Here is a 16,183-nt window from a genome sequence, read left to right as displayed (position 1 = left end):
GGGGAGGGGGGGGGGTGGGTAAGAGAGCCGTAAGAACAAGGCGTTGTTCGAACTGCAGGACTTTTAAATAGAAAGCACAGAGCTTCTTTCATTCTTTCATGGTGCAGGAATCGGGCCTTGAAAACCAGCCGTTAGGCTATCTCCACCATTCGAAACACAAGGATATCAAGGGGTCTCACAGCATTAACACTCAGATAGAGCTCTTTGGCAGCCATTGCTGCCTCAGGGCTCACTGGCTTTAATTCAGCACCCCACGTTGCGAACCGTGTTCTGGGAGGCCCTGTCCCAGAGATTGCAGGGTGGTAACAGCTAAAAGCTACATTCCTGCCTGTTGCTGGCAACCAGCTTAAAGCCCAAGTGTATTGAGTGTTTTAAGATCCATGTGAGTATGCTGATGTAGTGAGGGGAACAGACCTGACTCCTGAAACTCCCAAGGTCAGTGCTACTGTGCAGAAAAATATCAGAAAGCTGGAGATAGGTAAACAATGAGGAGTCAGTGGAAACTGAAATAACTCTAAGTCTTAACTATGACAAATAAATGTGACAGCATTGTTACAATAAGTGTCACAATAACTATATGTATTCCTGGGGCTTTTTAAAAATATTCTTTCATGGGATGTGAACATCGCCAGCTGGGCCAGCATTTGTTGCCCATCCCTAATTGCCCTTGAGAAGGTGGTGCTGAGCACTGACTTAAATCGCTGTAGTCCATGTGATGTAGGTACACCCACGTAGCTGTTAGAAGGGAATTCCAGAATTTGGCCCAGTGACAGTGAAGGAATGGCGATATAAGTTCCAAGTCAGAATGGTAAGTATCTTGGAAAGGAACCAGCAGGTGATGGCGTTCCCATGCAGATTGAATCTGCTTCCTTTTCCTTCTCGGTGGTAAGAGGTCACGGCCATTTAGGACTGAGATGAGGAGGAATTTATTTACTCAGAGCCCAGTGAATCTGGAGAACATTGATCTGTTGGTTGTGGGATCACTTAGTAGAAGAAGCTCGCAATAGCCAGTTGTTTAACATGCATGTAGTCCTTTGCTGTAACTCCACCAGGTTGATGTCTCATTTTTAAGTACGTCTGGTATGTCTGGCAATCCCTCCTGCACTCTTCATTGAACCAGGGTCGGTCCACTGGCCTGGTGATCCTGGTGAAGTTTAGTATATGCTGGACGCTGGGATTACAGATGGTAGTTAAATGCAATTCTGCTGATGATTGTTCACAGCAGCTGATGAAGCTGTAGAAAATGTATCACAGCTGGAGTCATTTGCCCGGTAATACAAACAAAAATGTTGCAAATATGGGAAGCGTGTGAATATTTTTGATGAAGATAGGTTAAGGTTTTAAGTGCAGACTTTTTTTAAAAAAGAGATTTGAAACAAAAACCCATGAATAGCAATGGTTATTAAGAGAGGTGGGACGAGCAGGGAGTGAGATGAGTAAGGCAGGTTTTGGAATGAGTGGAAGCTAATGGGCTTGTAAGTGAGATGTTTATTTGAAAGGTTAGCTCATTAGAATAAATTAACGTCAAAATATTGCTGACATGTTGTCAAAGCTTTACATCTGAACTCATCAGGACAAATGCAAGAATGCCAAATTTCAAACGATCACAAAACTGGGCGGCACGGTGGCACAGTGGTTAGCACTGCTAGCTCACACCGCCAGGGACCCGGATTCAATTCCCGACTTGGGTCACTGTCTGTGTGGAGTCTGCACATTCTCCCCGTGTCTGTGTGGGTTTCCTCCTGGTGCACCTGTTTCTTCCCACAGTCTGAAAGGTGTGCTGGTCAGGTGCATTGACCTGAACAGGCACCGGAGATTGGTGACTCGGGGAATTTCACAGTAACTTCATTGCAGTGTTAATGTAAGCCTTACTTGCGACTAATAAATGAACTTTAACTTTAATTTAAACTCCATGAGAAAAGGGTGCTGATTGGCAAGTTGACTGATTAGCTGAGGCGTTGCCACAGGGAAACTATAGGTTTCCCAAGTTCCTGGGTAATTGAAAACGCCACAAGGCTTGAACTTTTGTTTGCAGATAATGGGTCCTGCATATGAATTGATGTTACTTCTAACAAGCATAAATGAGCTATGTTATTGCTCAACTGCTTACATTAAATTGTTTTTTAGTGTAGCTACCAGCACACTCAAGATTGTTCAGAATCACATCCAATAGGAGGTGTTTTGCTTTGGGTTTTCCAAGTGTGGGCTGGTTTGAGTACAGTCTGTACTCTGCCTATATACTTGAGCTACATTGGTTATAACAAAAAGAACATGGGCTTGCATGTTGACTTGTTTAGTACATAGAACATAGAACAGTACAGCACAGAACAGGCCCTTCGGCCCATGATGTTGTGCCGATCTTTATCTGAAACCAAGATCAAGCTATCCCACTCCCTATCATCCTGGTGTGCTCCATGTGCCTATCCAATAACCGCTTAAATGTTCCTAAAGTGTCTGACTCCACTATCACTGCAGGCAGTCCATTCCACACCCCAACCACTCTCTGCATAAAGAACCTACCTCTGATATCCTTCCTATATCTCCCACCATGAACCCTATAGTTATGCCCCCTTGTAATAGCTCCATCCACCCGAGGAAATAGTCTTTGAACGTTCACTCTATCTATCCCCTTGTGGTGAACCATTGTTGGTTACCACTGGGGGTTGTTCTTATGTTACTGTTGGGTTAGGGTGTTGCCACTGTGGGGGTTGTATAATGTTGTTGGGTTAGGGTGTTTACCTGTGGTAAATGTTATTATGGCACATCCCGGTGGGGCCCCGCCTCCGGAGGAGAGGTATAAGACCCTCTGCTCCGGCAGGACCCCTCCAGTCTGAACTGGTGTACTCGTGTTAGTTAGTTCCATTGTTTGATAATAAAAGCCTTCGATAACTGAAGCCTTGTTCCACGTGCTTGATTGTCGCGCATCAATTTTATTATCAAACAGAAAACTCTCAGCAGTAAAAAGAGAGTATGGAACAGATTTTGAAACCAGATCGTCTGGCGTTGGACCCATGTGCGGTCGGTGCCGCTAACACCTTCGACCACTGGTGGAAGTGTTTCGAAGACTACCTGGCAGCCTCTGTAGCTATTACTACAGACAGCGACAAACTCCAAGTCCTCCACGCAAGGGTAAGCGACACGATTTATCTGGCGATTCGTGCGGCCACCACTTACCCGAGGGCCGTCGAGCTCTTGAAGAAACGATACACGAAACCACCCAATGAGATACACGCTCGTTACCTCCTCGCTACACGACGTCGGCAGTCGGGCGAAACCATGGAGGACTACGCCAATGAGCTCCTGCAGCTTGCCAGGGGTTGCGATTGTAAAGACGTATCAGTCGAACAATACATGTACGACCTCGCCCGAGACGCGTTCGTAGCAGGGGTAGGGTCCTCGTACATCCGGCTTAAGTTACTGGAGAAAGGGAACCTCAACTTGACCCAAGCGATGGAGATGGCTGAGATGCTGGAAGCAGCGTCGAAAAGCTTGGCTCTGTACCCCGAGGACCACGTGGAGACAACGTGGCAAGAGCAAGCTCAAATCCCTCCTCGCCCCGCGGGCTCGCGCTCCCATATCGATCCGACGACGGCGGCAGCTCCAGGCGGCCAGCGATGCTATTTTTGCGGTGGGGCCAAGCATCCACGGCAACAGTGTCCGGCAAAAACGGCAATCTGCAGCCAGTGCGGTAAAAATGGCCACTATGGTAAAGTTTGCAGGTCGAAGTCCAAAAACGGCAGTGCAGCTTGTAACCCTCCAGAGCGGAGACAATCTCCTTCGGCGTTGCAGTACCAACGAGGTCCGACCACGTGCGAATCCAGGACGGCGCCATCGTGGCTGACGGAGGAGGAGGAAGACCACCAGGAGTCGCTACGTTTGGCGCCCTCGCCCACGTGCGATTCATGGGGGCGGCCATCATGGTCCACGACGACTAGGAGCGACCAGCAGGGGTCCTCAGCATCAACATCGGCGGCATGCAGTGACGCCCAGGGGCCAACGGTGGCGTCGATCTCCCTGGACCAGACAAAGCACCACAGGCTTGAGAATTCCATGATGGATATCAAGGTAAATGGTCGTACTGTGAATTGTCTGTTTGACAGTGGGAGCACCGAGAGTTTCATACACCCTGACACTGCTAAAAGGTGTGGACTCCGGGTTCTACCTGCCAAGCAGACAATTTCCATGGCATCACGGTCCCGGTCTGTACCGATCCAAGGACGATGTATGGTAACTCTAGAGGTACAGGGCACAATTTACGAGCAATACAGGCTCCTTGTGTTACCTCACCTTTGTGCGCCAATTCTCCTCGGACTAAATTTTATGGTCCACATGAAGAGTGTGATCCTACAGTACGGTGGGCCACTCCCTTCACTGGCAGTAGGGAATCAGCCGCAGCCTCCAAATTGCCCAAAGCGCCCCGCATGCAATCTTTCCACTCTGAAAATCACTACACCATCCTTATTTAAGAATCTGGTACCAGGCTGCAAGCCCATCGCTACTAAGAGTAGGCGTTACAGCGCTGAAGACCGGATCTTTATTAGATCTGAGGTTCAGCGGCTCCTCAAGGAAGGGATCATACAGGCCAGTGCTAGTCCGTGGAGAGCGCAGGTCGTGGTAGTCAAAAGCGGGAACAAACCTCGGATGGTCATCGACTACAGTCAGACCATTAACCGTTATACGCAGCTGGATGCGTATCCTCTCCCGCGCATTTCTGATATGGTCAATCAGATTGCGCAGTACCGAGTGTTCTCTACCATAGACCTTAAGTCCGCCTACCATCAACTCCCCATCCGCCCAGAGGACCGACAATATACGGCTTTTGAGGCGGATGGTCGTCTATACCATTTTCTCAGGGTTCCATTTGGTGTCACCAATGGGGTCTCGGTCTTCCAGCGTGCTATGGACCGAATGGTGGACCAGAACGGGTTGCGGGCTACCTTCCCGTACCTGGATAACGTCACCATCTGCGGCCATGACCAGCAGGACCATGACACGAATCTCCAACACTTTCTGCGCACTGCATCTCGCCTGAATCTGACCTATAACAGGGAGAAGTGCGTATTCCGTACGCGCAGGTTAGCCATCCTTGGATACGTGGTGGAAAACGGGGTCATTGGCCCTGATCCAAACCGTATGCACCCCCTTACTGAACTTCCCTTGCCCGCTAGCACGAAAGCACTGAGGAGATGCCTCGGGTTCTTTTCGTATTATGCGCAGTGGGTCCCCAACTACGCGGACAAAGCTCGTCCGCTCATCAAGTCCACGACCTTCCCACTCACGCCGGAGGCCCAATTGGCCTTCAAGGCTTTGAAAAGCGACATTTCGAAAGCCACGATGCACGCGGTGGATGAATCCATCCCTTTCCAGGTGGAGAGTGATGCATCTGATTTCGCCCTAGCCGCCACACTAAACCAGGCAGGCAGGCCCGTCGCGTTCTTTTCCCGCACCCTTCAAGGCCCCGAAATTCAGCACTCAGCGGTGGAGAAGGAGGCTCAGGCCATTGTGGAGGCAGTCAGACACTGGCGCCATTACCTGGCGGGGAAGCGGTTCACTCTGATCACGGATCAACGATCCGTGGCGTTTATGTTCAGTAACACGCAGAGGGGCAAGATCAAGAACGATAAGATCTTGCGGTGGAGAATTGAGCTCTCCACCTATAATTACGATATTATGTATCGTCCAGGGAAGCTCAATGAGCCCTCGGATGCCCTCTCACGCGGAACATGCGCCATCATGCAGGAGGACCGCTTGAAGGCCCTCCACAATGACCTGTGTCATCCTGGAGTCACCCGACTCTACCACTTCGTCAAAGCCCGCAACCTGCCCTACTCGGTGGAGGATGTCAGGTCAGTGACGAGAAGCTGTCGGATTTGCGCAGAATGCAAACCGCACTTTTATCGACCAGACCGGGCACAATTGGTCAAGGCCACTCGCCCTTTTGAGAGGCTGAGTGTGGATTTTAAGGGCCCCCTTCCCTCAACGGACCGGAACGTCTATTTCCTCAATATAATAGATGAGTACTCCCGGTTCCCGTTTGTTGTCCCCTGTGCGGACACGTCGACTGCCACCGTGATTAAGGCATTTAGTGAGCTTTTTACCCTGTTCGGGTACCCCTGCTATATTCATAGCGACAGGGGCTCGTCGTTCATGAGCAACGACTTGAGGCAATTCCTGCTCTCATTCGGGATTGCCTCTAGTAGAACCACGAGCTACAACCCTAGGGGTAACGGACAGGTGGAAAGGGAGAATGCTACAGTCTGGAAGGCTGTCCTACTGGCACTGAAATCCAGGGGCCTTCCAGTCTCCCGTTGGCAGGAGGTCCTTCCAAATGCGCTCCATTCTATCCGCTCCCTCCTGTGTATGGCAACCAATGCTACTCCCCACGAGAGGATGTTCTCATTCCCTCGGAAGTCGTCCTCGGGGATCTCATTACCAGCCTGGTTGACGTACCCAGGACCCGTCCTTCTGCGGCGACATGTGAGGGCTCGCAGGTCCGACCCCTTGGTCGAACCGGTCCAACTCCTCCACGCCAACCCTCAGTATGCCTGTGTGGCATATCCTGACGGGCGAGAGGACACTGTCTCCATTCGAGACCTGGCGCCCGCAGGGGACGTAGCAACTCCTGTCGCTCCCATACCCCCTGTCACGAATCCCCTACTACTTATTTCATCCCCAGACGTGGCGCGGTCAGCACCGGGGCCAGTGCATAACAGTTATACTCCCATGTACAGCTTGCCTGAGACTCGGAGATCGGCGCCACCACAGAAGGTTCCAGGATCCCCTGCACCATCGCCTCACCAGGGCCAACCGGCCCGGGAGTCCTTGAGGGGACAGCCGGACGCTGTTTTGGAGAGAACGCCACCGCAAGCACCTGCTCCGGTTTCGCAACCGGTGTTGAGGAGATCACAGCGACGGTGCGGTCCTCCAGACCGTCTGGACTTGTGAATTTTGTACATATATGACCTGTTTTTTGCACCCCGCCGGCCTTTGTTTTTCAAGGAGGGGTGAATGTGGTGAACCATTGTTGGTTACCACTGGGGGTTGTTCTTATGTTACTGTTGGGTTAGGGTGTTGTCACTGTGGGGGTTGTATAATGTTGTTGGGTTAGGGTGTTTACCTGTGGTAAATGTTATTATGGCACATCCCGGTGGGGCCCCGCCTCCGGAGGAGAGGTATAAGACCCTCTGCTCCGGCAGGACCCCTCCAGTCTGAACTGGTGTACTCGTGTTAGTTAGTTCCATTGTTTGATAATAAAAGCCTTCGATAACTGAAGCCTTGTTCCACGTGCTTGATTGTCGCGCATCACCCCTTCATCATTTTATAAGCCTCTATTAAGTCTCCCCTCAGCCTCCTCCCCTCCAGAGAGAACAGCCCTAGCTCCCTCAACCTTTCCTCATAAGACCTACCCTCCAAACCAGGCAGCATCCTGGTAAATCTCCTCTGCACTCTTTCCAGCGCTTCCACATCCTTCTTATAGTGAGGTGACCAGAACTGCACACAATATTCCAAATGTGGTCTCACCAAGGTCCTGTACAGTTGCAGCATAACCCCACGGCTCTTAAACTCCAACCCCCTGTTAATAAAAGCTAACACACTATAGGCCTTCTTCACAGCTCTACCCACTTGAGTGGCAACCTTTAGAGATCTGTGGATATGGACCCCAAGACCTCTCTGTTCCTCCACAGTCTTCAGAACCCTACCTTTGACCCTGTAATCCACATTTAAGTTAGTCTTACCAAAATGAATCACCTCACATTTATCAGGGTTAAACTCCATTTGCCATTTTTCAGCCCAGCTTTGCATCCTATCTATGTCTCTTTGCAACCTACAACAACCCTCCACCTCATCCACTACTCCACCAATCTTGGTGTCATCAGCAAATTTACTGATCCACCCTTCAGCCCCCTCCTCCAAGTCATTAATAAAAATCACAAAGAGCAGAGGACCAAGCACTGATCCCTGTGGCACTCCGCTAGCAACCTGCCTCCAGTCCGAAAATTTTCCATCCACCACCACCCTCTGTCTTTATCTGTGTTAGTAATATACTCAATATTTGCCCTATTTTATTTAAACTGGGGAAACAAGTGACTGTTGCATGGATAGAATCTAAAACATGACCTGCATTTGGCAACTATGTAGTGTGCTTATTTGCTCTTGGGTACAAATTCCATTAGTTCAGCTGCTATATTGTAAATGGAAATATTAAGAGGGAGAATTACTAACATTAAATATCTTAATCTCAGCTGCTTCCACCTGACCAGTGTCGGTTAAGTAATTTTTATATTCCATCTATTATTAGTGAATGAGAGATAAAATTGCACATTTTAGGTTTTTGCATTATACACTCATTTCATGTCTTCTAAAGTTACCTATTAAATTTACCTATTAATAATTTCCTGCCTGACATCTGCTTAACTAATGGTTCAGTCTAGGGATCATAGTAGGTTGGTGCAAAAGGTTGGATCTCAGGGGATAAAGGGGCAGGTGGCTAGATGGGTGGAGAACTGGCTTGGTCACAGAAGACAGAGGGTGGTAGTGGAAGGGTCTTTTTCCAGCTGGATGCCTGTGACTAGTGGTGTTCCGCAGGGCTCTGTATTGGGACCTCTGCTGTTTGTGATTTATATAAATGATCTGGAAGAAGGTGTAACTGGGGTGATCAGTAAGTTTGCGGATGACACAAAAATGGCTGGACTTGCAGATAGTGAGGAACATTGTCAGAGGCTACAGAAGGATATAGATAGGCTGGAAATTTGGGCAAAGAAATGGCAGATGGAGTTCAATCCAGATAAATGCGAAGTGATGCATTTTGGTAGAACTAACGTAGGGGGGAGCTATACGATAAATGGCAGAACCATAAAGGGTGTAGATACGCAGAGGGACCTGGGTGTGCAAGTCCACAGATCCTTGAAGGTGATGTCACAGGTGGAGAAGGTAGTGAATAAGGCATATGGCATGCTTGCCTTTATAGGACGGGGCATAGAGTATAAAAGTTGGGGTCTGATGTTGCAGTTGTATAGAACGTTGGTTCGGCCGCATTTGGAATACTGCACCCAGTTCTGGTCGCCACACTACCAGAAGGATGTGGCGGCTTTAGAGAGAGTGCAGAGGAGGTTTACCAGGATGTTGCCTGGTATGGAAGGGCTTAGTTATGAGGAGAGATTGGGTAAACTGGGGTTGTTCTCACTGGAAAGACGGAGGATGAGGGGTGACCTAATAGAGGTGTATAAAATTATGAAAGGCATAGATAGGGTGAACGGTGGGAAGCTTTTTCCCAGGTCGGTGGTGACGTTCACGAGGGGTCATAGGTTCAAGGTGAAGGGGGGGGAGGTTTAACACGGATATCAGAAGGATGTATTTTACAAAGAGGGTGGTGGGGGCCTGGAATGCGCTGCCGGGCAAGGTGGTGGAGGCGGACACACTGGGAACGTTTAAGACTTATCTCGATAGCCACATGAACGGAGTGGGAATGGAGGGATACAAAAGAACGGTCTAGTTGGGACCAGGGAGTGGCGCGGGCTTGGAGGGCCGAAGGACCTGTTCCTGTGCTGTATTGTTCTTTGTTCTATAACTGAGAACTAATGCACCATATACAATACTAAAACTGTCACATGCAATCATCTTTCATGGAAGGTGGATTGATAGGCACTATTATCAAGAAAAGGCACATCAAATGGAATTTGGCTTATTTGATCTATACCATGCACTCTGTTACAGTTCCTGTAGAGACCCATAGCTTTAAAAAAAATTCAAGGGGTGTCCCATGATGTAAGCACGTAAGTGGCTGCATTTTCGCGAGCTCTGGTGCTACTCATCTTTTAATTCTTTTTTATCCTGATGCAGAACTCATAATATTATTTGATCCTGATGTTTATAATCTGTGCTGTGTTTCTGAAAGACCCTGATTAAACTTTGGTGATGGAGAGCTGAGTTAAGTCAAGAAAATGTTTCCATATCTAAGCTCATCATCATGGTGACATGAATCACCTGGGACTCATATCCAGTTAGCTACTGTAGACAAATATATTTAGTGAATGAAAGACTTGACTAGAAATGTAGTTGTTCTATCCAATGGGGAAGAAATTCAATGTGCTGCAAAAAACTTACTTTCAATCAAAATTTTTTAAAAGCTGGCTGTTTCGTAGTGAGCAGCAATGCTAGTTTTATGCCAAAGCAGTAAATTGAAAATCCACTCCAATAGGTGTTAACAGACTGTTAAATTGATGTTGGTTTTCATTGCTTTGCAGCAATATGTTGGGTGTATTCAGAGAACTGGTTGCAGTTCAGCCCGGTAATTGCCATCTGATCAAAGGAATTGGTATGTACTTCTGTTATTTACTTCCAGCTGTAAAAAGAGAATTTGCAAAAATTGAAAGGAAAAATTACCAGGATTAATATTACCAGGATGCTGCCTGGTTTGGAGCGTAGGTCTTATGAGGAAAGGTTGAGGGAGCTAGGGCTTTTCTCTTTAGAGCGGAGGAGGTTGAGAGGCGACTTAATAGAGGTTTATAAGATGATGAGGGGGATTGATAGAGTGGACGTTCAGAGACTATTTCCTCGGGTGGATGTAGCTGTTACTAGGGGGCATAACTATAAGGTTCGTGGTGGAAGATATAGGAGGGATGTACGAGTGTTATGGGAAAAATCCACTAGTCGTCAGAACTCGAGATTCAAAAAACACAATTTATTCAACGGAGCTCCGGGAGACAAGGCACATGTCAGTAGTAGACCTTCTCTCAGTAAAATGTCAGGAGCGGTCCATCTTTATACTCTTTACACAATAGATGGACCGGTGATTTGAACATTATCACATCGTTTTAGGCAGATACAAACAGATACAGACATTTAACATAGTATTGTTCTCATGAATGGATACATTTCCTATGTCTGTATCTATCAACGGATGGTTTCGGCTCATTCAGGTGTTAATTGGTTTCCCCGCATTCATATTTTCCCGCTCTTCCTATGGCTAATCTATTCCCTTTGTCTCGGGTTTTCCTTATCTAAAAGATGTCTCGACCCTTTGGCTTGGCTTCCTGAGCTGTTTGTTTACTTTAAGTCACTGTCTGTGATTTAGAAATGGCTTGTCTGTTAGGTTTGATTTAAAGTGATCTTTGTATCAGTGGAAGCCGGTGTCTGCTTTATGGCTCCTTTCCCAGTTAACTCTTTATGTGCCAGGCAGTCATTTTAAAGTGTGCTTGCCTTACATTTTCCCCTTACAGTCCCTCCTTTTGGTCGGATTATAGCTTCAACAACCCCCAGACCAACAATTATACATTCACATATACAAATTTTCGTTCTTCTCTCCTTCTTTGTTTCTTTCGATGTCTTCATTTCTTCCGATGTCTTCAGGGATCTTCATTAGGGGCTCTTCTTCGATGTACACACTGGCTCCTGGCACAATTCTTGTCAACATTATTTTAAAACAGACTTTAAGGCATCCAACAGTCAGACAACAGACAATTATAATGACAATGAGTATGACCAATCCATGGAACAGGTACGACTCCCAGGACTCCCCCACCAGCCATGCCAACCAACTACGTCCTCTCTTGGGTCCCTGTCTGAAGTTATCAAGTTGTTTCCTGATGTCATTGATGACCTGTGTAATGTGTAAGACTCATCTGTGACATGGGTTATGCATTTGTTGCCTATGATTGCACATACTCCCCCTTGTTGTGCTAACTGGTAGTCCACTGCGTATCGTGTCTGCTGTGCATACAATCTCAGTTCAGCCATTTCTTGGTTAACAGCCTCCAGTGCCTTTGAAGTGCTGTTTCCCAGGACTGTTAGTCCACAAACAATATGGTTTCTATTCTTTGCTCCAATTACCCCGGCTGACCCCCCCAGAGATAAAGCTCCAAGGAACCCATATCCCAGTGAGGATCCCAGTGTACCCGGGGCTTCCCAGTCAGCACAGAATTCCCTACTAATAGCCCGAGTTACTATTCTCCTCCGAATGTACCCCTTCTGAGGGCATAGAACAGTCAGTGGTCCGATTGTTCCTACCGCAAAACGGTTTGGGAGGTTTGGTGTTTCTGTCATGTAGGTACCATTGAAGAGGAACACATATCCCTTCTTAGCCCGGTAACACTTAGTGTCCCGATTATGAGTTTGCTCATACTGCCAATTGTTCAGTTTATTTGGCTTCCCGTTTGATTCCACCACCTGGTAAGTATCAAAGGGGTATGTCCATTTGGCTGAGCTTACATGAGTTCCATTGCATTGCCCACAAATAAGCTGTCTTCCCGCGGTTATATTTAAACATTTCCGTTCGTCACAAATACAAGTAATCTGTCCCTTGTTAATCCGACAATGTTGACGGACACACTGTGTCTGTACACAAGAATCATTCTTAGGGACTAAGGCATAGGCACATCCCCATCCCTGCCCCGTAAAACAAAGCGGATAGCTTGCAGTATCTGAACAAGCTTTTCCTCCCACCTGTTGGGACCCCCCGCACACAGGATCTGTGGGGTTTACAAGTCCCACACACCTCCCCTGTATACCTTTTTTATATTTGCCAATTTGTCCCTTACAGGGTGTATCTGATGTATCTACAGTATATAAGTCCTGAGGGGTCCGCCCAGGGGTGGCTACAAATAGGGCTTCTACAGATTGTGTTAACGGGTAACATACAGTTCGATTCCCGTGTAAGTGTATGTGAGCTTTGTAAAACAAGTTATCTTCCAGCCCAGTTAAAATTACAGTTGCCACAATGCAAAATAATACAGTTACATACGCGATTACATACATATCCGCACCAGTCATATATCAAACTTAACACTATAATTCAATCTTTACAAATTATTTTATCTATTAACCCGCGCACGCCGGCCGCTCTTGCTTGCAGTCTTTGCCTGTGTTGAGGAAAGCAGTTCTGTTAGTTCATCAATTTAGCTACTTATCTCCTCTGTATAATTTCAGCTGCGTCCAGTGCTTCCAGACACCTTTCCCTCTTATGTCTATACAGGCACAGGTGTCCCCACTAATTATAATTTCATATGGCCCATTTCACTTTGGTGCAAACCCTGGTTTGTCGGGTAATGTTTTCACTAGGACGCGACTTCCCGCTGTTGGGATGTCAGGGAGCATTTCAAGCTTTCCCTCTGCATCTTTTATTTCCTGATTGTCCTTTACCAATTTGCGCATCCCTTTTAGCTGGGTGCTCAGGTCCAGAACGTATCTCCTGATTTTATCTTTTAGTGGACCGACATCGGTCCCACCTGTTATGATGCTTTCTGGTAATTGCATTGCCCGTCCTGTCATTAGCTCATAAGGGGTTAATCCGGTTGTCCGGTTCGTGGTAGCTCTTAATTTCATTAGTATAGTGGGCAATACCTCTGTCCACCTTCTCCCTGATGTTTGTATGGCTTTAGCTAGTGCATTATACATTTAACTATATATCCCCCTTCCATAGAAAGCTTAGTGTGAATTAAATAACACTTTGTACTGGCCTTTTTTGGCTGCAGCTGGACATCTATTCATTTGTATGTAATCTTATCAAAAGATATCGCTTTCCCCATTAAAATCACATGCCATACAGCTCTGATCTTTATATGATGTACTCTTACATTATCTCTAATTTGATCATTTGTTTGCGTGCAAGTGCCGCACCACAGTACTTCACAAAATAATTATGTTTTTATCAATACACAATATATAGTATATAAATATATCATACAAAGTTGGTTAAGGCTTTTCAGGATTTGATGTTATTCTTGTGTCTGTATGGCAGTGCTATACTGTATAATAAAAATAATCAAGCGGCAGTTGTATCATACCACTTTACACATCGTAACCGTGATATCCAAACCCTTTTAATTCAAGCCGTTTCCATTTTTAAACTGAGCTCCAGGTCAAAACCCCCGCACACTAGGAAAAATAACAGGCGCCGAATCAAAATCAAAGTAGGTACAATCATTTGATTAGGAACGTTTTGGTTTCTTAACTGGCTAGATTTTAAACTTTGCAGTGTTTTTATATTTGGCAAACCTTGAACAATAGATGGCACATGAAATTCCGACGTCAGTATATAATTTTAACCAGTTCAGAATACTAAACTATCCGACGTTCGTAAATCGCGATATTCTGCGATTAATACTGTATTTCACTGACTTGATATACTTTAAACTGACTCATAGACAATATATTTACCTTCGTCTTTTGTTCCTGCTTTTCTACCTTTCCACAAAGTTACTTATTTTCTTCTCTTAACTTCTCAACTAACTCTTATAATTTCTACTTCAAGACAAAGGAAAGAGCACATGGTTCCTTCCAAGGTTCAAATCCTTTCTTAACATTAAAACAAACAACAACAAAACATCCATGCAACCACTTTGTTTAAACACACACAGACACACATGGAAGCTTCCAAAAGTCATTCCACAGCACATCCTTTTTCATTCAAACTTAACATTTCAAACTGGGATGAGAGTTAAACATTCAAAGAGAATACAGAACGTTGATTAAGACAGTCGCTTTTATTCTTCTTTCTTCCAAACTGTAATTAACTCAAAGCAGAAGTAAATTGAAATCTTATCACTTTAATCTTTAACAGTTTTAACACTCCCCCAGCCCCACTGAGGCTAAACCAAGGTGCAATGCACTGCACCCACTGCCTGCAACAAACATTCCACAGGAACAAACAGGCTTCTCCAGCTCCCTGCTCTCAATCTAATACAACAACAACCACCTACATTCGACAAGCTACCAGATCTCACAAACACACTGAATTACAAAAACTAAGATCTCTCCTGTCCACCTCCAGGTATGCCACTAGCCCATTCTACCAATTCATCGTAATCTTGGGACATAATAATTCCCATTCTTAGAATGAGCTGGTGAGCACTAGAGAGTCCATCCTTAAAAGCCTGGATGGAACGCTCGATCCCCTCGACGTGGATTCCCTTGTCCTCAGCACTCTTGGTATACCCGGAACAGTCGTTCCCCGTACTCAGAAGCTCCTTCTCCTTTTAGCTGCTTTGTGGTGGTAATCCTGCTCCAGTTAGTGGGAGCATTCCCTAAGACCCTCTGAATTTCTTCTTTAAACTGTAAGAAGGGTGCCTGTTGGGCATCTAACTCTGCTGTTAGGGGAATTACATGTGTCCACCGTCCCCCATTATAATCCTGTGCTATAGGGGCAGCGGGTCCACCTACTACCTGCCTCCATTTATCCGCTGGACAGGCTGCCCTGACCAGCTGGTGTACGTCTCTTAGGTGTAATTGGTGTCCTACCCAGATCATGTCTAATTCTTCCCAGAATGTAGTGTTCGCGCTTCTAGGTTGTAATTTGCCCAGGGAAGCCATTATCTACTGTCTCTCACCTGGGGTAAAGGGTTTATAATTTGCCTTTGGTTGCGCTGCTGTTCCCCCTTGGGTTATTGGTGCTAAGTTGTGTTCTAGCGCTTCCCATTCCTCTGAGGGGCGGTTGGTCCTTGCTGGGTAGACTCATAAGAAGGTAGAGGATCAGTTTCCCCTCCCCACTGCCTTTCTAAAACCTGATTTTGCTTTTCCAGTTCCCTCACTCGGGATTCTAATTCTCTAATCCTTTCTTTATCTTCACTCCACTTCTTAGTAGAGGCAACTACTTGCTCAATTAGACCTGCTAACTGATGTGTTAACATTACTCCTATTTTCTTTGTTTTGTTTCTTTTTTCTTTATCTATCCACTCTCTCTGCTGCTGCAAGGTTTGAGAAGTATCCCAGCCATCTTTTTGCATTCTCTTTATTAACTCCTTCCTGTCTGTCATGTACATTTCAATCAGGGAACCTGCAGATCCCCTTTTAACTTCACTATCTGCCATTTCGCAGATTTCCCTAACCCCGGCCATGATTATTCTTTAGCAAAGTGTGCTCTCTACCGTAGGGACTTCACTACCCCCGGCCACTATTGCTATTTTCACACCGTGTTTCACTGCCGTTACAGGGTTTCAAGTTATACTCACGGCTTCCACGATTACCACTTCGGCAACGTGCTTCTCCACCGGAGTCCGGTTTAGGTCAGAGTTGATCAAACTCCTGTTCCGCCCCGCTTTTCACAACATTGACAGTACAGTTCCCAACTTTTCAATACTTTCATGCAATCAGATGGCAACTCTGTGTCTGTTCGCCATGACAGAGTTTGATGTTAAACCGACTTCTGCCCCTTGTGCTTCACAATCCTTAGTGCCCTTGGTGTCTCTCA

The 16,183-nt window shown here is 46.4% G+C and overlaps 1 protein-coding gene across 2 annotated transcripts in view; it reads left to right on the top strand.

Moving 5' to 3' along the window:
- The window catches only part of LOC144509278 (serum paraoxonase/arylesterase 2-like), a 57,868-nt gene that overhangs the window by 2,195 nt on the left and 39,490 nt on the right, over positions 1 to 16,183 (top strand). For both annotated transcript variants that reach the window (XM_078237902.1, XM_078237908.1), the window contains exon 2: positions 10,245 to 10,315. In XM_078237902.1, coding sequence (XP_078094028.1) covers positions 10,245 to 10,315 — 71 coding nt within the window. The remainder of the gene's footprint in view (positions 1 to 10,244; positions 10,316 to 16,183) is intronic.

The sequence above is a fragment of the Mustelus asterias genome, chromosome 2 (genome assembly GCF_964213995.1).
Source record: "Mustelus asterias chromosome 2, sMusAst1.hap1.1, whole genome shotgun sequence".
Classification (NCBI taxonomy): Eukaryota; Metazoa; Chordata; class Chondrichthyes; order Carcharhiniformes; family Triakidae; genus Mustelus; species Mustelus asterias.
Note: the sequence above shows the minus strand (reverse complement) of the source record. Positions and strands in the feature narration are given on the sequence as shown.